Source organism: Coccidioides immitis (genome assembly GCF_000149335.2).
Source record: "Coccidioides immitis RS genomic scaffold supercont3.5, whole genome shotgun sequence".
NCBI classification, from domain to species: Eukaryota; Fungi; Ascomycota; class Eurotiomycetes; order Onygenales; family Onygenaceae; genus Coccidioides; species Coccidioides immitis.
The window spans coordinates 200,126-223,281 of NW_004504307.1; the positions used below are offsets into that span (position 1 = coordinate 200,126).

Below are 23,156 nucleotides of genomic sequence, written 5' to 3' on the forward strand. Positions count from 1 at the left end.
TTTTCCTTCTATTTTTTTGGAGGGGGGAAGGGGTCTTGTCATGACCAGTTACGTGTTTACTCTTAGGCCTCCAGCTACTGCTGCCAGGTTTCGGGGACCCGATCAAATTTATCATGGTTCCAAACGGCTTTAATATTTGGATTGTTCCTATACGTACATACATGCATACTCAGAACGCCCCACTGCTAGGAAGGTATATCAAGCTGAAATCGCGGCAAAATCATACAGTAGCTTTATGATAAACTCGAGCCGCTAGCTAACACTGATACTAACGATCTTCACATCCACCTCCGGCTTCTCCTTATGCGTTTTCACATTCTCAATCCGATGCACCACATCCAACCCCTTCACAGCCCGGCCAAATATCGTATGATGTCCATCCAACCAAGGCGTCTTCTCCGTCGTGATGAAAAACTGACTCCCGTTCGTATTCGGCCCCGCGTTCGCCATCGACAATGTATACGGCTTATCGTGCTTCAGCGAGGAAAACTCATCCTCAAACTCCCCTCCCCATATGGACTCTCCACCCGTCCCGTCACCGAGCGGGTCGCCGCCTTGGATCATGAACTTGCGAATCACCCGATGGAAGATGGTGTTGTTATAATACCCGTTGCGAGCATGCGTGACGAAGTTCTCTACCGCCTTTGGCGCGACGGACGGAAAGAGCCGGAGATGGATGTCGCCCATGGTGGTGTGGAGGATGGCAGAAGTGCCCATTTCAGCTTGTTTTTCAGCCGCGGCGGCCTGAGCGGCGTCCCGATCGTGCCGTGGCTTCTCGTTTTGTATGTCTCGTGTTGATTTTGAGATTTCGATTTCGTTGGTGAAGAGGTAAAAGCGGACCTTGGCGAATCCCGTACAGGCCAGGATTGGGTCACGTTCTTCGGCTTCTTGGAGGAGGGGATTGGCGCTGGCGGCCATGGAGACGGTGACAACGCCCTTTTTCTGCGGCTGGCCTTGATAGATGGCCAAGTTAAGGGCGCGGAACGGCTCATCCTTTCCAAACACTTTTACAACTCGGTTGGTGAAAGTGTTGATGCATTTGATCCCTAGTATGGAGCCGTACATCACGAAGTGCCCTGATTCATCGAATATCACGTTGATCTTTGGGGCAACCACGGGGTTTTGGAGGTCACGTTCGACAGCCATTCGACGACCGAACTCGACTTCTTCCAGCTTCTGTAAAGCTGTGCCCGCTTGCTGCATCTCTGTAAGAGTCGTGAGAGACTCGTCGTAGGATCTGTATAGCTTTCCCGTCGGAAAGTCGAATATTCGCACTTGGCGGTCAGGGAAAGAAAATGTCGCAAACTGATGGCCGGATGCGGAGAACGTGATGGACACAGGCGACGACTTGGCTTTTCTAAATGCGAATAGATCGGTCGAAGATTTGAGATCGAATAGCCCATCGGGTTTCTCAAAAGTGCCTTCTGGACGCCAATACTCTACCATGCCTTTGTTATCGGCCGATACGACGCAGTTATAGGTATTATTAAACGCCATGGCAACGACGGGAGCTCGATGGATGGACGACAAAATATGAAGGGGCGTAGGGTTCTCCCCTCGCCCGTCGAAAATGTGGATATCGTTGGCCGATTCACCGGACACAGCAAGGAGGGGCAATGACGCCCCTCTAGGGTGCACCCAGCAGACGCATCCGGGGACGAAATCAAGATTGAGGACAGACAGAAGATCTAACGTCAGTCAGAAGGACCGCTCGACAAGCAACGCATAAGGACCGCAGAGTCTTACATACCGAACGTAACAACATCAAATATCTTCACCGTCTTATCCGCGCCCGCCGTGGCAAAGCTTCGACCATCTGCGCTAGCATTGACGCTCTTAATTTCGCCCAAGTGAGCACGGAATTCTTTGACAAACTCCACGCTGACCGCCATCTTCTTCCAAAACTTGACCACTCCATCGATCGAGCTGGTTATCAGAAAGTCCGTCTGAGGTGTAACGACGACGAAAGAAAGCTGCTCCTTGTGCATCAACGACTTTGAGTACCGCGGTGATGCAGGCAGAGCATTAATGTAGAGCTTCTCGTACGGCAGCTTCCTTCGCTTCTTCTTTGGCTGCGCCGTGGGCAGGGCTGGGCCATAATCATCTTCTGAGGATGACACTTCGTCTAGATAGAGGCTCAGCACCAATGTCACAGAGAACCAGGGTCTTTCGTTCAGCCCACAAAGTACCTAGCAGTACGCACCATTTTCTTGCGACTCTTCCTCCAGCTGGGACCGAGATCGCTTGTTCGAAGGTCCATCTGGAGCGGCGTTTGTTTCGGCCATGATCGTGACGGCGCCAGAAAACAGCGTCGGATGCGCAGTACACCGGTGAGGAGATCTAGGGAAAGAGACAGATCTTCAAACCGACTTCGTCGCCAGCTCGAAACGTAACAACAACAAGCCGTGTGAAGAGAGCACCGTGTCGCTCGTTGGGTCGCTTTCGCTGAAGCTCGTCTGTTTGGATTTCCGCGGCACAGCTCCTACATCACGTGATCACAGCCCAAATCCATACCGGAAAAATGAGCTTTTCGGGCAACCGTCGGAAAACGTTTATCCGACGCGACCTGTTGAACCATGGGTCACAAGCTTGAAACCATAGATCAACCATATATTTACAATGCACATATAAAGGGTCTGAAACATATAGAATTCAGAACATATGATGCACCAATTGAGGGTTTTGAACCCAATTCAGAAGCTTTTCAATTACTAGAAACTAACTAAGTATTACACAACCACCTGCACAACCCAAATCATAATGAAGTTTTTTTTTTTTTTTAAATTTCAGGAGCCTCCTCACCAGTTGAAGTCTCTGGTTCAGGGACAGGGCATAAGACCAGTGCAGAAGAATCATCAGGGCAAGCCCATTCAGACTGCCTGATCATACTTTTGAGCAAATCATCTCCACTGCCTCCAGTTGGAGACAGGCCTGACACAGATATATTCAGCTGTAACTGAACAAAGAGAGAAGGCATGATTGGAGTGGGGAAGGAGAGAAGAGGAGCAGATGCAGCAGAGAACAGGACAGCAGCAAATCAGTCTATCTTAATTACTGATTTACAGACAGTTTCTTCTGTCTTTTGCTTTTTCTGTCATCAAATATCAAAGTCAGTTCAATTTATCCCAATATTGCATCAAGTATACTAACTATAGAAGATAAACAATTGAACTTTAAGTTCTGGCAGATGTTGGCCAAGATTCTTTCAATATTCTATATATATAACTACATTAGCATGAGTTGAATGTATGATCTCCAATCAGTTTAATCTATCTTGACAGAGCAGAATGTATGCTCTGCAAGCTCTTTTTGTTCAGCTTGAATGAACACAAGCTTTTCCAACACTGCTAAAGTAGCAGTACCAACTTCAGTATTGAAGAGAGGAAGAGAGGGGGATTTGTCAGTTCAGATTAACAGAGATGCCATTTTGGCAAGTAATTTACTGAGACCAGTGGCCTGTTCTGCCATACTAACTTTTAATTCCTCTCAGAGCATCACATTCTTAAGTCTGAGAAAATCATTATAATCAGATAGCAATGCTGCCACTTTCTTCTGCAGCTCTGAAGAAACAGAAGCACAGGCTTTTTTATCTCCTGCACAATTAATGCAGGCCTTCACAGTTTCTTGCTTGTGGGAACAAGACTTTTTAATGTACATCATATACATAAATGTTAAACAGCAGCCACAGAGTGTATCATCTATTATAGCAGACTCTTCTTTGACAGCTGAGAGCTTTTGCCCTGGCTTCTTCTTTATAAATATCAGAAAGTGCTTGTCCTGAGCTGCTGCCAATTTATATATTTGTGGAGCCATTTTTTGCTATTTCTGCATATATTGTTCTTCAGTTTGCTGCAGTTTCTTATTTCATTCTGAAATTCACCACTTACCTTAATATTGAAATAGAGAGAGAGAGGCAACAAGAAATATAATAAGCTCAAGAGGAGGAAAGAAAGAAAAGAAGAGAAGAAGAGAGAGATTTTGTGTGGAAAGAGATTATTATATCTAGAGTGTCCACTTGATTGTTTTGAATTTCCTAATCAGGACATGTCTATTTATACATTACTAAGTGCTAACTCATTTTGCTTAGAGCTTCTACAGCTGATTACAGTAAACAATAAAGAGATATATATTGAATATAGCAAAATTCAGCTCTTGCAAGCATTAATATAACAGAGCATTGCATTGAAGTCTAGATATCAAATCCTAAAATCTATTTTGAAGTACAAACTAACAGCCAATTTTGACTCAAGAAGACATCTTTTCATGTATTCAACTAGAATCTGCATCTCTTTCAGGGCATGTAACCAGTTGCAGCTGGCACAGGTCTCTTTGAACAGGCAGGCTAATTTATTACAGTCTCAAAATAATTCTCCATGATATTCTGCAAAGAATTTCAATTCTTCTTGTCTGAATCATCATTCTCTGGCTCCTACAGAGCTTGCACTGCCTGAGCCAGACATGAATCAGGTTCTCTGGACAGCATACTAGATGTCAACTGGACTGCATCCAGAATTTCTGGCAAAGTCTTAACATGAACAGTCTTTGGCTTTCTTGATCAGATCTTCTGTTGGGCAAAGTCATCCAAATTAACATTTCTCAGTCCTGGTTTCTGTGTCAAGCAGTTCCAGAGCTTGAGTACAGAATCCCAGGTATAGATTAACAGAATGGATGCATCCCATTTTAAACTATTATTATCAAGATACAGCTTTACATATGCTGCTAAATTTACATACACCTCTATTGCCATAACTGTCAGAGCAGAAATCATGGCAATTAAGATTTATTATTAACTTACATTCAAAATATCATTTCTCTTGTGGAGCTGACTTCTCAAAATCAACATACAGCTTGATCCAGTAAAAGACTTTACAGAATTGGTTCCACTTGAATAATCAGGCAAAATAGCTGATCAGTTTTTGTTAATCAGTTATTTCATGAAGTTCAAAATCAGAATTCTCAGTCAAGCTGAGTTTAATACATTCTCTGACATGATCCTACAAATAAGATCAGTTTATATCATAACTAGAAGTTTAGGGATGTTGTTCCAATCTTCAAGCTACTCAAGATCTTACATTTCCAATCTTTACAGAGGTCTGACATGCATCTGGAAAGTTCACAAAAATATAAGTCATTTCCAGCTTTCCAGTTTTCAAGGCTCAGCACCTTCTGGATGGTATCAGGAATTGGGTCAGTATTTAATGTTGATATATAGGCCCATCACATCCAATTTCATATCTCATGCTCCACCACTCAAACCTGCTTTTCAATCTCTGTATAATCAGAGAACACTTCAGTTCAGGTACTTGTATTCAAACTAAACAATGTTTCTTAAGCCTTTAGCATGTTGTGCAATTGAGCCCATGGGAAGGTGCAAGCTGTTCTTTTTGGCACTGGTGTACTCTGTATCTCTGACATTTTGGCTATCAGATTGCTGTTGAGAATGAACAAGAGTGAATGCTTGAATTTTGGAGAGATTCACTATCTATTATATAGTTAACTTGGAGTGCATTCAACTGCCCAAGTTGCTATTCAGATCTGTATCCATATTCCTCTACATTCTAAAATTCAACATCACTAAGTGATTGATTTCTTTGAAATAGGCTGATCATCCAGAAGAATGCAGATCATTACTGATCTTGCATCTCTTAGGGCTAATTACAGATCTAGGTGATCAGAATATTACAGTTAATCTGTAGCACAGTTGGCACATTTTGCAGCTGCTCTAACATTCAACTTTGCTATAATACATTCAATTCCCCAATCAAACAGCAATTTTCTTTCTAATTCCTACATACTTTGTCCTAAAGAAATTCCACAGCAACTCTCACTGTTCCTGCAACTTGAAACTTAACTACTGCAGAAACCAGCATATAAACCTCAAGCAAACATGTGAGATTCAAGATACTTGAGGTGTATAGAGAACTATATGTTTTGGAGAAGGCAACTTCATTTGCCATTTCCAGTCTTGCAGTTTTAAAGATACAGACAGCCTGCCCATTTGTTATGGGAATCACAAGATTACAATCACATTTTATCTTCAGTGGAACCCAACATTCAGCCAAACAATCAAACTGAGAAGTCAGGATTGAGTGTAAGATCTTGAATTCTCTGTCAGCCTGCATCATTCTAATTACTGTATACAGGATGCAGCAAGTCTTTCAGATGCCTCTGATGCTTCATTCAACACTCTATCCAACACTTATTTTGAATCAGAAGATATCAGAGTGCAGAAGATTATACAAGAAGCAGTAGCAGCTCTACTTATAGGATCAGTTGATAACAATGAATCACAACAGTATGAAGAGCCTGAATCTGAACCCTGGTTACAGACTATATTACATCCAGTACATCCAGTTGGCAATGGAGATTCCAATTTTCATTCACAACTAGAGAATTCATTGGGTGACCAGCCAGCTGAGATCTACATCCCAACTACAATGAATGACCTGTTGGAGGTTCTAGTCCATGTGTGTGTGGAGCCTGATGAAATGCTGAACCACTTCACACTCACTTTAGAATTATGGTGTAAAAAATCAGGAATATCTCACCAACACTACAAGGCACTGCAGGAAGTCTTACAGATTCCCAAAGATATCAGTATACTGAGATCTCTACCATTGGGGCTGAGCACATTGAAGAAGAAATGCAGAGCTCAATTCTCTATGCTTCCCATCCAACAGGCATTCATACCAGCTGTTCCATTGAAAATGCCAACTCTTTCACCTGCCAAGAAGCAACTAATACAGACATCTCTTACATCTAATTTATTCTTTCAGGATCCTGTGGCTCTTTTGTCATTACTAGCAAGGTCTCCTGTATTTCACAAGAAGATACATATTGGTATGGCTGACCTAGTTGACAACTCAACCAAATTGTGGCAATCATGGAGCTGGAGGAGCTCTATTAGATGTTCATCAGGTGACTTTGCATGATATCCTGACAAAATACCAGTCTTTTCTTTCAATTTTGTTTATTTCAGGTGCAACAATGCTGCATGTAAGTGTACTTGAAATGAACAAGAAATCCATATCAGAAGAATTTAATTTGTGAGTCAGAATCAGAGACTGGCCTGCACAAAACCCAGTGAAATTATTCTTATTGTTCAGTACACTATTACTGTCAACAGCTTTGATAAAAGAATCCATTTGCTGAGATCTTCACTTTGCCCAAACAAGCTGCTCTTACTGGAAGACCAGGAAACTCATATTATACATGAAGACAACATTCTAGCTCAACTGGATGTCCATCTTGACTACATCTTTGACAGATCAGATAGCTACAAACTCTCAGAAACAAATGAGTTCTTTGTACAGCAAGTGATAAATACAATTTACCACACATCATCTGTACAAGAGCTCCAACTTAGCACTCCACTCTGAGGTGAACTGGAAATTACAGCATACAGAAGAGATATGCTGATCAAGATGCTCTGCCCAGATGATACTATCAAGAGAATTATATCCATTCTCTTCCTGCTGTTCATTAATGGATTCAGTTTATATTAAAACATGTACCAAAATATAACTGGCTTCTATATAATTCCTGCAGGACTTAATGATTCTGAAAGAAGACAACAAAACAATGTATATATAATTACTCTCAGGCCTCATGCTACAAATTTTCCTGATGTTATAGAGGCATTGGCTCCTGGTTTACAAGCAGTTGAAAGAGAATTTGACATTGTGGTAACTGGTGAAGAAACTATCAGAGTCATTACTTCTTGTATTACTTATCTTGATGACATGCTGCAGCAAAATAACAATGCTGGAATCAAACACTCTACTGCAACAGTCTTCTGTCAGAGCTGTACTGTCTCTAATGTGGAGAGGTTCAATATGAATTTTAACTTGGTGAAACATGGTCAATACCATTACCAGCTACTCAATTTGCAGGCTGAAATTAAGGTAAAGCAGACTGTTCACAAGCAAGAAGCACTGTAAAAGACTCATAAATTAGTCAAGAAAAGTCTTCCAGTTTTGAAGATCTGTCCAGCACTGAATCTGGTGACATTTTTCCCCTCTGACTCCTGTTATAGTGAATTTTCAGGCCTGTTCAAAATTGCACATACATTATTGATATCACATATATTAACACCTGAGGGGCAGAAGAAATACTGCCAAACTCTACAGAGATTTCTATTTTAGAGACACTGAGCCCAACTGCAGTCTTCAATTACCCATCTGGAGTTCTACCAAATTCAGAAACATGCTCAAGCTTTAATTGTGATCCCAATTATACTTCACTTTGCTCTAAAGCCTGACTGGATTCAGACTGTTGTTCAGCAGGCTCTCTATAACTTCTTTAATAAACAGTTAATTGATTCTGACATTCTGTATTTGTTGCTTGCTAAAATCTTTGGTGCTATTGCAAGAAGCAATTCACTATTAACTTCTCAGACATCTGTTGGGTACAATGAACTTAAAAGTGTGGTTACCAACACCTGAACTATACTTCAGAAAGTGATAGATACTACTGTCATGGCTGTCAAGGCATCACAGTCAGCTAGCTGGGCAGTATGAATGCTGAGATCACAGCAGAATTTACCAGTATTCAATTGAATTATGACACCCCCAACAGAGAACATTTCAATTAACACTGTCAGTATTGCCCCAAAAGCAGGTAAGATGTTACATGCTTTGAAACATTAATTAAACATGCATATCAGGGTGCACTATACTGATCAGGCAAAGAAGTATGCTGTGCCAAATAACTGTAATGTACTGATTGGAGAGAATAAACACTATAAATATAAAGCATTTGTGCAGCAAATCAACAAGCATGATGTTGAAAAGATTTTACTGATTTATGAGAGCTTCAAATGCACTATATTCTTGATTCTTGATGGGACTCTTATGGAATCAGAACCCTATATTAGCAGTCAGATGAAGCAACTTCATTGCAAATGTCTGATTCTTATGCAAGACCTTGTGCAATCAGAACACAATAAGCAACAAGATGATAATGAGAATGCTGATGAAGCTAATGATTCATATGCTACCATCCCCTTCCATACCTTAATCAATGCCTACTGCTGACTACCAGCTAGCCACAAAGTTATGAAATTGCTTGATTTACAAAGCACACAGCTTTCCAAACTACTAATTATGCATTTCTTTTTGCAAAAGCTCCAACTTTCATACAGCAGTGATTGAGCATATCAACATATGCTTAGCAGAGGTTCAACCCCAATCTGATTATTTCAAAAGCTGATCTTTACATTTAATGAAGATGTGCATCACACTACATTGAAACTTAATAATCTGGTTGAGTATACTTGTGCATCAGGCATCAAGATCAGGCAAATAAGATGCATATTCACCCACAACCAGAGCAGCTGCTGGAGAGTTTTTTTTGCCATGTTCTCTGCTCATGAAATTCAGCATGAGAGGGTACTGGATTTGCCAATTTTGCAGGTAAATCAGAATGAGATTCATATAATTAGTCTACCTGCAATCCACAAATCAAGCCTTTACACAATACCTGTCAGCAAAGATTCCAAAAGACTTGAACTGGATTCTGCTTTGCTGACTATCTTTCTCAACTGCACTTGGAGCATTTCCTTTTTATAGGTGGATCAGACAGTTTGATGTATGTAGTATTGCATATTAGTTGAAATCTCTCCAGTGTCTGCTGGGGTAACTATACTATAATGATTTCTATACTATAATGGTTTCTATACTATAATGGTTTCTATACTATAATGGTTTCTATACTATAAACATTTATAAACCTGAAAAGGTATCCTGAATGTTCCTAGATATATTCATTGATCAGGGGTTTGAACATTTCCCAATTTCTATATTGAGGATTGGAAGCTATGTTTCCAAATTCAGAACATATATATTTTTAAACTTCCAAACAACCGTGGATTCGGATAAACGTATATTCCGACGTAAATGTATCGGGACTAGTGGATCTACGGTTTACAAATCCTCCCCATTTCTGCTATGGATCGTGTTGGCGGGAATCTTCTGCAGCTTACCTTGAGAGAGCACCACACATCGCAAGGGGAGGGGCCCAGGAGAGAACAGCTTCATTCCCCGGCATTCACGGTATATTTTAAGCTTCTTGCAATAGATTTGTGATCCGTCTGACTGCCCAATATGGTATGACCCGACAAATCCCCAAATAATTTTCTTTTCCATATATGCTGACCCTGGCAGTCGTTCAACAACCCCACTCAAATCTTCGCGGAAGATGTGACGGAGGAGAAGGGTGAAATTGCCCGTCTCTCTGCTTTTGTCGGTGCCATCGCGGTGGGAGATTTGGTTAAGAGCACCTTGGGACCCAAGGGAATGGACAAGATCCTTCAATCCGCGTAAGTGGGAGCTTTCAACTCGACCAGTTCAATAAGTCAGCTGTTAACGGTGTGAAACCAGCTCGACAGGGGAAATTATGGTCACAAACGATGGAGCTACGATATTAAAAGCTATTGCATTAGATAACGCTGCTGCGAAAGTGCTGGTGAACATCTCTAAAGTACAGGATGACGAAGTTGGTGACGGTACGACGTCCGTGACCGTGCTCGCTGCAGAACTACTACGTGAAGCGGAGAAGCTCGTCGAAAAGAGGATTCACCCTCAGGTTATCATCGATGGGTATAGAATAGCCAGCAAGGCTGCCCTTGGGGCTCTGGAGCAAGCTGCTGTCGATAACAGCTCCGACCCGGTCGCCTTCCGAAAAGATTTACACTCGATCGCTCGAACAACCCTCAGCTCCAAGGTCCTCGCTCAGGATCGAGACCACTTTGCTAGTTTGGCCTGTGATGCAGTCTTAAGACTAAAAGGCTCAACCGATTTGAGCCATATCCAGATCATTAAGAAGGCGGGTGGCAAGCTGTCGGATTCATATCTCGACGAAGGTTTCATCCTCGACAAGAAGATCGGCGTCAATCAGCCGAAGAGGCTCGAAAATGCAAAGATCTTGGTTGCCAACACAGCAATGGACACAGACAAAGTCAAGATCTTTGGAGCAAGAGTCAAGGTCGACTCTACGGGGAAGCTTGCTGAGTTGGAGAAAGCTGAGAAGGAAAAGATGAAAGCCAAGGTGGACAGGATCAAGGCCCATGGCATTAACTGTTTTGTGAACCGACAGCTCATTTATAACTGGCCCGAACAATTGTTTACGGATGCCGGGATTGTTTCCATCGAACACGCCGATTTCGATGGCATCGAGCGATTGGCCCTGGTGACTGGCGGAGAGATCGCCTCCACCTTTGACCACCCTGATCAGGTGAAGCTGGGCCACTGTGACCTCATCGAAGAAGTCATCATTGGTGAAGATACTCTCATTAAGTTCTCGGGAGTTGCCGCCGGGCAAGCCTGCACAATCGTCTTGCGGGGCGCCACCGAACAACTTCTTGACGAGGCAGAGAGATCCCTCCACGATGCCCTTGCCGTCCTATCGCAAACCGTGAAAGAGCCAAAGGTGACACTCGGCGGTGGCTGTGCGGAAATGATCATGTCTAGGGCCGTCGAGCAAACCGCCCAAAACACCACTGGCAAGAAGCAGCTCGCAGTTGACGCGTTTGCCCAAGCGCTCAAGCAGCTCCCCACCATCCTCGCCGACAACGCCGGCCTGGATTCAAGCGACCTTGTTACCCGACTAAGGCAGGCTATCAACAAGGGGTTGATGAGCTCCGGTTTGGATCTTCTTACTCCCGGTGGCGGCATTGCAAACATGCGCGAACTTGGCGTCGTCGAAAGTTATAAGCTAAAGAGGGCGGTTGTGTCTTCAGCATCAGAAGCTGCAGAGGTAAGTCGTGGACTCTTATATATATTTCCTTGCCAGATCGCAAGACAGTACTAATACTCTTTTTCTTTTTCTTTTTTTTTTCTTAAGCTCCTCCTTCGTGTCGATAACATCATCCGAAGCGCCCCGCGCAAGAGAGAGCGCGTCTAGGTTTGATAGGGCGTAATGTTTTTTCTTCAAACGCCTACGTTTCAAAGCTGGCTTTCGTTGCTATGTCCTCAAGAGACCAGGTGGGCATCGTGCAAGCACAACAGATTAATGAAAAGGAAATAGGGAATGGTGTTGCCGGCATTGTTGCTACAAGCGCAAAACTAAAATCGCACATATTTGCTAGACATGACAATGAAATAGTTAATTGTACCCCAGGATACCCAACATCTCTACCAGCTCTTTGTCCCAAAAGGAGTTCTCCCAGACGTGACGTGGCGTCAGGGAATAAAAATCGTCCGTCCATTATATCATTCGCCAACGCTCCCTTAGCAGTTTGCTATTGGCTTCTCTGTGGCATGGTTCTTGTCTAAAATGCCTATGCCTATGGGAATATCGGCCGAAGGGCTCTTCAAATTGTCTTTGATGCCTTCCCCAGAGGGTAACTGTGGAAAGTTTTGGGGAACTTGGTCTCTGGCTGCTGGACTTCGAGACCGGCGGAGCTGTTTATAAAATCCGGCATGCCAATCCTCACGGCTTCTAGTCAATTGGAGAATACTAACCAGGCTATTGGCATATCTGCTCTGCGTACGTTGGTCGAAGGCCTCGCGCGGTACTTCTTCCGCATCCCGAGATGTCTCCGAGAAAGGGCCTTAAACTCTCTGATGCTCCGAGTCAAAGACACGCATCCGAGAATTTGGAAAAGTTACTGGGCGTATTGTAGCCAAACACGGCCCGCCAGGGGGAACCTTGGATCTTGTGGCTTCTCATCTCGACAATGTCGACCCGAATGTAAGGAACTGGGCCGTCCAGTGTTTTTTACTGGCAAAGAGATCTTCCAGAGAGACATGTACGTTCTCTGATTTTTCGGTTAAAGGATGCGGATGCCAATGTTAGACTGTATGCCACAAAGGTGTTGGGGAGATACACGTCCTTGCTAATGACAACCCTGGACTTCCTCGTCTCTGAATTAAAAGATGCCGGTCAACATGCCAGGATGCGGATACTAGGGATTTTAAGCAAGCAAGCGGGCTTGCCGGAGAGTATTCAAATGTCTCTGGTCTCTGAATTAAAAGATGCCAATCTCGATACTGGAAAGCGGATAATAAGTATTCTTAGCAAACAAAAAGCGCTGTCGGAGGATATCTTAACGGCTCTGAAACCTAGATTAGAAAATGCTGATCCAGATGCTATCAAGTGGATAGATAATGTTATTGACAAGCAATTGGCTCTGTCGGAGAGTACCGAAAGGTTTCTGGTCGCTATGTCAGAGCGTGCCGGACCAGGTGTCAGGAAGCGGATAGTAGAGATTTTTGAGAACCCGGCCAGCAGGAGCCTACCCTAAACGTTCTGGACTCCGAACTACAAAGTGAATATGGGTGCGGAACGAGGAAGCTTCCTGTGGCTCGGGTTAGGAGTCCAAGTACGTGTGTATCGAAAAACTCTCCCCTGAAGCCTACATTAGATGCTATGCTGAGTTGGTCTGCGTACGGGTACCCCAACGAATTGATAAGAAAGAAACTATGCGCAAGCAATTACTTGTCCTCGCGTTTCCCAACAATGGACACCGACACCATTCGAGGTTTATATAGAAGTTGGTTCGCAGAGAGTGTTGGGGGAGAGATATCACAGCAATGCAGCAGTTCCTTCGCGGTTAATTTAACGCTATATGAGGCAATGATGCGTACGGTAGGGGGTAGGACTTGCCTGCTACTTAAGAGACGGAAGCCTGTACCTCGAAGAAGAGTCGGGTGGTCGAACAGGGATCCGCCTTATAAGAAGGTCGAGGCATCTTGCTTGGACTTGGAGGAGAGAGACGCCAACCGTCCCTTCCAAACCGTTCACGCCGCCAAAATTGAAGTGAACCGAACGAAGCCGCTTATATATTAATATAAACTACACTGGTAAGTTGCCTTTCCTAAATCCTTACGTGCCTAGCTAAAACTCACTTTCTCAGAATAAGAAGTCATTCTTGTCCTTCTTCAATATGTGCTTCATGGAAAACCCGGCTCCAGTATACTTCACCAAGTGCAAGCATACCATCAATATGCCTGCAGAGCCAACTCCCCGGATGTGTACTGCAGCGCACCAGCGTTCACCTCCATCATGGTGTCCTGATCCTCCTAAACCTACCTCAAAAGCATCAAGCACAAACCGTCAACATCTCTGCCCCGATTGTCGAAAGAAGTGATGATCCTAAGAATAAGGACAATAGCGGGAACGGTGGTGCAGGTGCAGGTGCAGGCTCAGCGTCGAAGTCTGCTATTCAAGTTTCTGGCTAGGAATCATTCAGAGCAGAAGCTGATAACTTAAGGCCTTGTTTGTTTCTGGAAAAGAAGCTTATTCATGCTTCGAGCCACTCATTTACACTTTATCCCTGAGCTTCACCACTACGCTGTCCTTTCATTACTACATTTGCTATCCAGACATTCTCCTCACTATCCTCCGATTATGGTGAAGACTTATTATTGAGGCAGTACGCTGTTTGTTTGCTATCCACAAATTCGTGATACATACCTCGGTACGCATACAGTTAGTTGCTTTCAGACACTGAGAAAAGATTGTGAGGCATGCCGCTTTTAGTATTCGTACTCCGTAGCAGAGTTCTAATTAGGCTATCACCCTTATACAAGCAAATCTAAGAATCTAATTGGCTAATTCCTCACTTAATGCTTTTACGAGACATCACGTGACGAGTGAAATAAGATTACCTACTGTACTGACTGACAGAAGTTCCACTGATCTTTCTGTTAAGTACTCTGTAGAAGATAAATTAATCCCTCCAAGCTGCCTTCTGCAACTGTGGCCCTTTACTGTCTTACTAGTTCCAGCTGTCTGTCTTCTGCTTTTGGGACGTTCCTCTGCTACGCTCGCCGGCAACAATCATGATATTCTCCAATATCAGTAACTGGTTCTGGGATGTTGTTTGGCCTCCTGCGACTCAGGACGCAGCTGAGACAAAGGTGAGCTTGATCAAGTTGTTTTCGTCTCCTCTTACTAAGTTGAATGAAATTACAGCTTGATGATACTCAAGCTCAACTCCAAACAAACAAAAAGAGAGTTGGATCATCTCTCAATGCTCAAACTCCTCAAACGGACACACAGTATTACGACGCCCAACCTCGAGTGGATATAGAGCCCTTGAACAGCCCTGAAGAATCCCAGAGCACCCAAATTTCTCCATTGTCCCATGATCCTTATTGTGACCTCTCGGTTATTGGGATTGGCATGACTGGGCTTGTTCTTGAGATGGGGAAGGACCGTGTTGTTAAGATACCTAAGCGCTATGAATCTGAACATTATCGCGACCGCGAGGAGATGGAATATGTGAACGAAATAAATCAGCAAACCCTGCAGAATGAGATCCAAGTCTTTGAACGCCTAGGCAATTATAAAGGCATTATTCCTTGCTTTAAAACATCCCAGTATGGGATTGAGCTAGCCCGTGCACAGGGGGATCTTGAGTCCTATCTAGAAACTAGTCCGGAACCTGAGGACTCGTTAAAAGTCAACTGGATGTTGAGTCTTGTTGAGACCTTCTCCTATGTTCATTCTTGCAAAGTATTTGTGGATGATATTGCTCTCCGCAATATCTTAATATGGGATGGGCAGCTCCGACTTGCAGATTTCGGACAGTCTGTTTTATTACCACTTGATATCGACATTGCTTCCGCGAATGATAATGACTTGAATGTGCAGATTGAGATACTCCATCTTGGTTGGGTACTCTACTCCCTTGCGTCCTGGAAAGTCCATAAGTACTATTTTTTCAACCCTGAGAACCCTGATCTCTGTTGGCCTGAACCAGACTCATTCCCAAATGTTGATGATGTTCTCTGTGGAAGGATAATTGTGAAGTGTTGGCATGGTGAATATGCAAGTATGGATCATGTGAAAGATGAAGCCCATCAATTGCTCATTAGCCTCTAGGCCACAGAGTGTGATGCTGGTAATGTTTCCTGTCTGATATCTGGTTTTTATAAACAAGGCTGCAGGCAGCCCTACTAGAATAGTGTATAACAGTGTTAAGTGGGATTACATGTACAGATTTTATGCTTTTTTATATCTTCAGCGCTGCATTTGGGGCAATCTGCAACAAGAGGACTTCAAGCCTTCTTGGAAAATTTAGAAATTGTCTACAGGTTAACGAATATTTTGTATAGAGATTCAATTTTGGAAGAGATTTTCGTCCATTTTACAGAGGATTTGTTATATAAGGTGATCATTACATAGAGGCATTACTGTACCAATAATCTTGATTGTTTGAAAATATTAGCATTGGCGCTAAGAGTTGGAACTGTCGCCATGCCGCAGGGGCATGCCCAAATCAACCATATCTTAGGTGATCTGAGTATGATTTCGCAGGATTTAGGGTTTAGATGTAGAGCTTGGGTGATGGATGTTGTAGCACAGCTGCCTGATGTAGGCATTGTGAATGTGCCAGATGTTTCAGAGGTGATGGCCAAGGCATATAAAATCATAGATGTGAATCAATTCAAGATAGAACAAGGGACAGCGGAATTCATTGTTGCATCATTCTAGTTATATTGCCTTGGAGTTTTCTTTGTGATAAAGTGTTGTGTTGAACAATAAGGTAGTTCATCACTAAGCAAGCCACACCATTAAACAAGCCAAATCTTCTACCACTAAAATTCCTCCAACATTCAACATTTAATATGTGACAACATGGTCAACAATGTCTTAATTATTCTTGCAATTAAAGATCTTGAATTACAAGAGACCTTAAATTATGCTACAACTGTGAGAAAGTACTCAGTTAACTGAGAGGTTTTATACTGATGATATAAAGATTTCTAACTTGCTCAGAATGAAGTAATGTTCTAATACTTATTTCCCAACTTGATTTTTTCTTTAGCTTTGGTGTGGTTGTCTGTTCTTGTTATGAATCTTGTGGTACAGTAGCCAGAGATACAGAATGATTGGACAAGACCTGACAAGATGAAGTTATAAACTGTTGTGAAGAAATCTTAAGATGGGAAGTCATGTAATCAGAAGGTGATATAAGCAAAATGAGATATAAGAAAGAGAGTATCATATATTGTGATACTATAACATGAGCAATCTAGAAGAAAGTATCATAAGTATCACCAGAAGAGCATCATATATATAAGAATACTTATTACCAGAGATCTGATAAACTTGTTCATTGTGATTAACTTTTCTTACTATCTTATAGATATCTTTGAATCAGATATCTTCATATCTTGATTACTTTCTATACTATTAAAGTCTTATAATACTGTACAATTGTACCTGATTTTGCTATTCTTAAGAAGATATAATAGTCTTGCTCTGACTCTGATATACCTGCACAGAAATTCTTTATTATCAGAGCAAGACTGTCCACTCAACTGAAGTATTATTAAATTATTGATTACTATCTTCAATCTGTTATTATTTTCTTTGAGTTCTTTAATACTCTTCAAATCTTAAAGAATTCAGAGAGGTTCTAGTCACACACAACACATTAATCATTTCTGACTCAGAAGAAAATACACCTGAGACTTCAGAAATTATGTATAAAGAAAGAACTTTCTGTATCATATTAAGTATAAAGATACAACCCTCACTCTATATCAAGATCTAACAGAATATAGAAACCATGTCTGCATTCAAAATATCAGCTATTAATACTTAAGATCTTATAAATAAAATCTTGCAGCTTGAACAAATTACTGAAAGACTTGAAGAGCAGAATCATAAATTAAAAGATTATAATAAGCAGCTTGAGATTCAGATTATAGCTATTTCATTTACTGAATAATAAGAAAAGAAAGATAAAGCTAAAGTTAATTTACTGAAACTTTTCAAGAGTAAATAAGAAAAATTATAAACTTTTTTGAGACAACTGCACATCTATATAAATATAAAAAATAAAGAACTTAGCAATGATAAGAATAAAAAAATAATAGCAGTATTATATCTTTATAAAGTAGCATTTAATTAGTTTGACATCTATCTGTAGAATTACTATAAAAAAGATAAAGTTGATCAGAATGATAATATGCTTAAGATTATTGACAGTTATAATATTTTTATTCAGACATTAAAAACCATTTTCAGAGAAGTTGAGAAATGAAATGTGGTAGCTCAGCAGTTATACTGAATATAATAAAAGATATCACCACAAGACTATGCTATAAGATTCCAGCAAGTCTGTGTCAACACTAATTAGAATAATAAAGCCTTAGCTGACACTTTCTATCAAGAACTATTTGATGAGATCAAAAATAAAATAGTGTGATTAGAGAAACAACTATACACCTTAATCAAAATAATTAAAGTAGCAGTCAGAATTGGAAACTGACTTTATAAATAAAAGATGGAAAAGCAAGAAAAAGCACTATAAAAGTAACTCAGTTTGCTGAATTACATTAAAGATCAAGACTGAAACAAACATATATAAGTAAGCTCTTACAGACACATACTTATGGAGCTGGATGCAATAAAAGCTGACATGCTTAATAAGAAAGAAAAAAAATAAAGAAAGAAAGAGAAATTATGCTTTTATTATACTAAATCTAGACACTAAGCAAAGCAATGCAGAATAAAGAAAGCAGATTAAAAAAACAAGAAACTCAGAGCAATCTTAAAAAAAATAAAGAAAACTCTGAAGTCTAACAATATCTTTAAATAATAATTTAAAAAGAGCAAACTCAAGAAAAACTTTAACAGTAGTTCAGAAAGATATTTGAAGAACAAGTTATAACTTATAAAAGCTTATCTGAAGCTATTTCAGTGACTAAAAGATGAATTAAAATGCCAAAATGAGCTGGATGACAAAAAATAAAAGTTATGTAAAGAATTATGTGTGAGAACAAGAAATAAATCAAGTAATAATTAAGGAATTTAACTACTTGACTGTGAGTACTACTACAAACAGAAAATAAACAAAATTCAGAACTCAAAGCACAAGAAACATGCTTAATATCTGATCTACAGATATTTATATAAGCTTCACCAGAAACAACAAGAAGAGTTTGAATAATGAACATGGGTTATGAAAGACTTTATATATTATAGAGACTATAGTTACAACATCAAGAATTGCCAGTGTTGCAGATGTGACACTAAGAAAGAAGAATGAGAAATATTAGACTTATAGAATATCTTATCTATAAAACACTTAAATTATGTTAAGATTTATTAAAGCTTTTGCTATAATAATAATTGTTCTATCCACAGAGATGGAAAGTATAGTGAATACTACTTATAATTACTAAAGAAACTGTAAGCAATCTAGAAACAAGACAACAGTAATAATAAAGAATATTAGTTAAGTAAAGAACAGATAACCATACTAAAGCTGAAAAAAGAATCAAGTTGAAAAATACTAGAATTTGAGAAATATAAAAAAGATATCTTGAAGAAACTAAGTCTTATAGAAAGTGTGATATATAAAGAAGAAAAATGCTCAATAGCAAGAATATTATAGATCTGAGACAACCAATTACACTGGACCACATACAAAGAAGAGAATGAATTATTAGTAATAATAATGTGTGGACAGCACTGAAATGAAAAACAAAAAGAGATGGAAGAATCAAGCCACTCATGCCATAATAAATTCAAGTATGAATGTCAATGTGAATTTTGTGAAGATAAGAGATTTTGAAAAATGACAAGATTTCTGCATGATTTAGAAGAATGTAAAATCTGTGCAGAATGTAGAGACAACAAGTATATACAGAAAATACACAAGAAATGATGTACTGATAAAGATAATTACAAGATATATAATTAGACACTCAAGATAACTCTTGTTAATTTGGGAAATAAGCAGACTATTATAAATAAGAGTCTGTAAGCAGCATGAATAAGCAAGTAAAACTGTTAGCTATCAATAAACAAATCTGTCACCTCAGAATTATGGTAATCTTACTTGAATCAAAGTATGTAATAGTCTTAGTAGACTCAGAAGCAACTGAACTATTTATTGACAGAAGATTTACTAAATAAACTGACATTATAAAGTAAATAAAGAAATATCCCTATCAGTTATTAAGACTGAGAGAAGGAACTCTTGATAAAGTTAAAGAAGAGACATATCTCATCAGAATAAGAATACAACAACACTATAAGAAAGTATGTTTTAAAGTGATAAATCTAGAAGACTATAATATAGTCTTGAGATACTCTTGATTAAAGTGATATAATTCAGAAATTGACTGGCAAGAAGAAAAAATTAAACTAATAAACTGTGGATGCTCTCTTGAACCAGTATGCTATGATTAGAGATTTATACTCAGAAATAACTTAGATGAGACACTAGCTGTAATAAGTTAGATTAACAGAAAGATACTGCATGAAGAGTAATTGATTAATATAGAAGAAATTCATGAAAATCTGACCCATGATGACAAAGTAAATCAAGTTATAAAGAATCTTAATAACTTGGTGCAGCTGCAAGTACAAAAGAATAACCAGAATGAAAAAATCAAGAAAATCCTACCAGAGAAATTCTGGAAATACATTGATGTATTCAGAGAAAGAAATCAGAACAACAGTTTACTAAAGCATAAACTTTAGAATCATGAGATAAAACTACAGAAAGAAAAACAATCAGCAAAATTGCTAATATATAAGTTGAACAAGAAAGAATCAGCTGAAGTAAAGAAATATATTAAGAATAATCTCAAGAAAGATTATATTAGAAAGTTAATGTCATCAGCAGAATATTCAATACTGTTTGCATTAAAGAAACATGGAACCCTACAACTATATATGGATTACAGACAGTTGAACAGTATCATGGTTAAGAACTGCTATCTGATACCACTGATTAAAGAAGTGCAAGACAGATTGAGAGGAGTAACATGATTTACTTTAATTAACATTAAAGATGCCTATCATCAGATATAAATTAAAAAAGGTGATGAAGGGAAAACAAACTCCAGAATAAGACACCTTAATAATGTGGTTATATTCACTAAAGAAGACTGAAAGAATCATACTGGAAAAGTCAAGAAAGTACTGAAAAAGCTATAAAAATATGACCTACCAGTGAAACTAAAGAAGTGTAACTTCTTCAAGAAAGAAATTGAATACCTTAGACACATCATGTCAACAGAAGAAATATGAATAGAGCCAGAAAAAATTAATAAAATACTACAGTGGCTAACACCAAAAGAAGTCAAAAAAGTTCAGATATTTCACAGCCTAGTGAATTACTACTGACAGTTTATACATGAATTTTTGCAGAAAGTGAGACCACTCACATAATTATTCAAGAAAGATAAAGTGTTCAAATAAACAACAGAGTGTCAACAAGCATTTGAAGCAATAAAAGACAAGTTCAGAAAAGAAGAAATAAAATAACACTATAATCTGATAAAGAGATGTGTGATTGACATGAATGTATTACACTGTGCAATAGTAGAAAGATTACAACCAGATGAGCAAGAAAGACTATAACTAGTTACATGCTATGCAAGAATAATGACACCAGCAGAACAAAACTATAATATTTATAATAAAGAACTACTTGCAATAGTGGGTTCACTGAAGAAATAGAAGATTGAACTACAAGAAAACCAATATTAGACAAAGATTATCTCAGATTATAACAATCTGTAATACTTTATAACAATCAAAGAGCTTATAAGACAGCAAGCCAGATAGTATACAGATGTACTGGTACACTATAATTTTAAAATATGATACTGCAAAAACACAGAAAATATCTGAATAGATGCATTAAGCTGAAGACTAGATCTTATAAGAAAAGAACAAGATTCAAGAACACTTTTCAAGAAGTTGGAAGAAATGAAAAATATGATTCTGGACTGACAAACATTGAGAGTGACAAGAATCACCACAGAAGAATTAGATATTGAAGAAAAGATCAAAAAAGCAATAAAAAAAGATAATTATGTGAAAAAGATTGATAAGAAAAATAGCAACTTCAAGAAAAAAGATAGAATGATACTATATTATAGACTGATATATGTATTTAGAGAAGTCAGAAAGCAAGTGATAGTACAAGAACATAACACAATCACTGCAGAACATTTTGGAATTAACAAAATAATGAAGAAAACCATAAGAACCTACTATTGGCCAGGAATGTAAATGAATATTTGACAACATGTCAAAGAATATGAGACATGTGCATGAAGCAAAGCCAACAAATACTGACCATATAAAAAACTACAGCCAATACTGCAACTGTGAGGACCATGGAGATCTATAGTGATGAATTCCATCACAAAACTTCTGAATTTGAAGAATATGAAAGGGAAGAAGTACAACTCAATACTAGTAGTTACTGACAGATTAATGAAGTACAGATACTTTATACTGTTCAGAGAAGCAATAACAGCATCAGATACAGCACTGATAGTGTTACAAAACATGCTTGCTAACTACAGAATGCCAGAAGATATAATCATCAATCAAGACATTAGATTTATAAGCAAATTCTGGATAACATTAATAACATAATTGGGAATTGAACAGAAGATATCAACAGTCTATCATTTACAGACAGATGAACAGACAGAGTGACTGAATCAAATCTTAAAGCAATATCTGTAAGAATATATTAACTACCAACAGAATAATTAGGTTACACTACTACTCATAGCATAATTGGCATACAATAAAGCAAAAAATACTATTACAGAAATAACACTGTTCTACATAAACTATAGCAGAGAATCAGAAATACAGAAACAGTCAAGAAGGGCACAACAAAAGACTCAAGAAGCAGAACCCATGGCAATACAACTATAAGAACTGCAGAATCAGATAAAACTGAATATCAAGTTTCTGAATAAGAGAATAAAGCACTACTATAACAGAAGATGCCAGAAAGCACTAACTCTAAAAGAGAGAGAAAAAGTATTTCTAATTTGATGGAATATCAAAACCAAACAATCAAGCAAAGAACTTGATTTCAAAAAATTGAGACCATACAAAATCATGAAGTGGATCAGAAGAGTTAATTACAAACTCCAGTTATTCAAGAAGATGAGGATACACCCAGTATTCTGTGTCTCATTATTGGAAAAAGCACCACTACATGCCAAAGAAATGCCCACAGAGATCAACAAAGAACAAGAATATGAAGTTGAACAAATACTAGATCATCAGAAAATCAGTAGAGAACTTCACTACTTAGTGAAATGGAAAGGGTATAATATCTTGAAAAACACCTGGGAACCAGCAAAAAGCCTCAGAAATGCTCAAACAATTGTTGAGATATATCATTAATAATACCCTCACTTAGCAAAGCA

At 39.2% G+C, this 23,156-nt stretch overlaps 7 protein-coding genes across 7 annotated transcripts; 5 read left to right on the forward strand and 2 right to left on the reverse strand.

The window, feature by feature from the left end:
- Positions 1 to 117: 117 nt before the first annotated feature.
- CIMG_09917 (peptidyl-prolyl cis-trans isomerase cypE) lies at positions 118 to 2,387 on the reverse strand. The gene is made up of 3 exons (XM_001238894.2): positions 2,204 to 2,387; positions 1,751 to 2,125; positions 118 to 1,688 (listed from the first exon to the last, which is right to left on the reverse strand). The coding sequence occupies exons 1-3, from the start codon at positions 2,283 to 2,285 to the stop codon at positions 253 to 255; spliced, it is 1,893 nt and encodes a 630-aa protein (XP_001238895.2). The 5' UTR covers positions 2,286 to 2,387; the 3' UTR covers positions 118 to 252.
- A 1,099-nt stretch (positions 2,388 to 3,486) lies between these two features.
- Positions 3,487 to 3,813, reverse strand: CIMG_13503 (uncharacterized protein; the record flags this gene model as incomplete). The annotated part of the gene is made up of 1 exon (XM_001238895.1): positions 3,487 to 3,813. The coding sequence occupies one exon, from the start codon at positions 3,811 to 3,813 to the stop codon at positions 3,487 to 3,489; it is 327 nt and encodes a 108-aa protein (XP_001238896.1).
- Positions 3,814 to 10,103: 6,290 nt separating this feature from the next.
- On the forward strand, positions 10,104 to 11,901 carry CIMG_09921 (T-complex protein 1 subunit beta; the record flags this gene model as incomplete). The annotated part of the gene is made up of 4 exons (XM_001238898.1): positions 10,104 to 10,106; positions 10,164 to 10,318; positions 10,380 to 11,754; positions 11,842 to 11,901. The coding sequence occupies 4 exons, from the start codon at positions 10,104 to 10,106 to the stop codon at positions 11,899 to 11,901; spliced, it is 1,593 nt and encodes a 530-aa protein (XP_001238899.1).
- Positions 11,902 to 12,419: 518 nt separating this feature from the next.
- CIMG_09922 (uncharacterized protein) lies at positions 12,420 to 13,243 on the forward strand (the record flags this gene model as incomplete). Its single annotated transcript, XM_001238899.1, has 2 exons — positions 12,420 to 12,748; positions 12,796 to 13,243. The coding sequence occupies 2 exons, from the start codon at positions 12,420 to 12,422 to the stop codon at positions 13,241 to 13,243; spliced, it is 777 nt and encodes a 258-aa protein (XP_001238900.1).
- Positions 13,244 to 13,458: 215 nt separating this feature from the next.
- On the forward strand, positions 13,459 to 14,180 carry CIMG_13504 (uncharacterized protein; the record flags this gene model as incomplete). The annotated part of the gene is made up of 2 exons (XM_004444565.1): positions 13,459 to 13,758; positions 13,914 to 14,180. The coding sequence occupies 2 exons, from the start codon at positions 13,459 to 13,461 to the stop codon at positions 14,178 to 14,180; spliced, it is 567 nt and encodes a 188-aa protein (XP_004444622.1).
- A 603-nt stretch (positions 14,181 to 14,783) lies between these two features.
- Positions 14,784 to 15,828, forward strand: CIMG_09923 (serine/threonine protein kinase; the record flags this gene model as incomplete). The annotated part of the gene is made up of 2 exons (XM_001238900.1): positions 14,784 to 14,861; positions 14,917 to 15,828. 2 exons carry the CDS (start codon positions 14,784 to 14,786, stop codon positions 15,826 to 15,828), a joined length of 990 nt encoding a protein of 329 aa, XP_001238901.1.
- Positions 15,829 to 16,203: 375 nt separating this feature from the next.
- On the forward strand, positions 16,204 to 16,440 carry CIMG_13505 (uncharacterized protein; the record flags this gene model as incomplete). The annotated part of the gene is made up of 2 exons (XM_004444566.1): positions 16,204 to 16,249; positions 16,325 to 16,440. The coding sequence occupies 2 exons, from the start codon at positions 16,204 to 16,206 to the stop codon at positions 16,438 to 16,440; spliced, it is 162 nt and encodes a 53-aa protein (XP_004444623.1).
- Between the last annotated feature and the right edge of the window lie 6,716 nt (positions 16,441 to 23,156).

Bases quoted from the DNA above. Each gene is read 5' to 3' on its own strand.
- CIMG_09917 (XM_001238894.2), bottom strand. From the start codon at position 2,285: ATGGCCGAAACAAACGCCGCTCCAGATGGACCTTCGAACAAGCGATCT. The intron at 2,126-2,203 runs GTGCGTACTGCT...GCCTCTATCTAG, and splicing joins GGAAGAGTCGCAAGAAAATG to ACGAAGTGTCATCCTCAGAA. The intron at 1,689-1,750 runs GTATGTAAGACT...GACTGACGTTAG, and splicing joins ATTTGATGTTGTTACGTTCG to ATCTTCTGTCTGTCCTCAAT.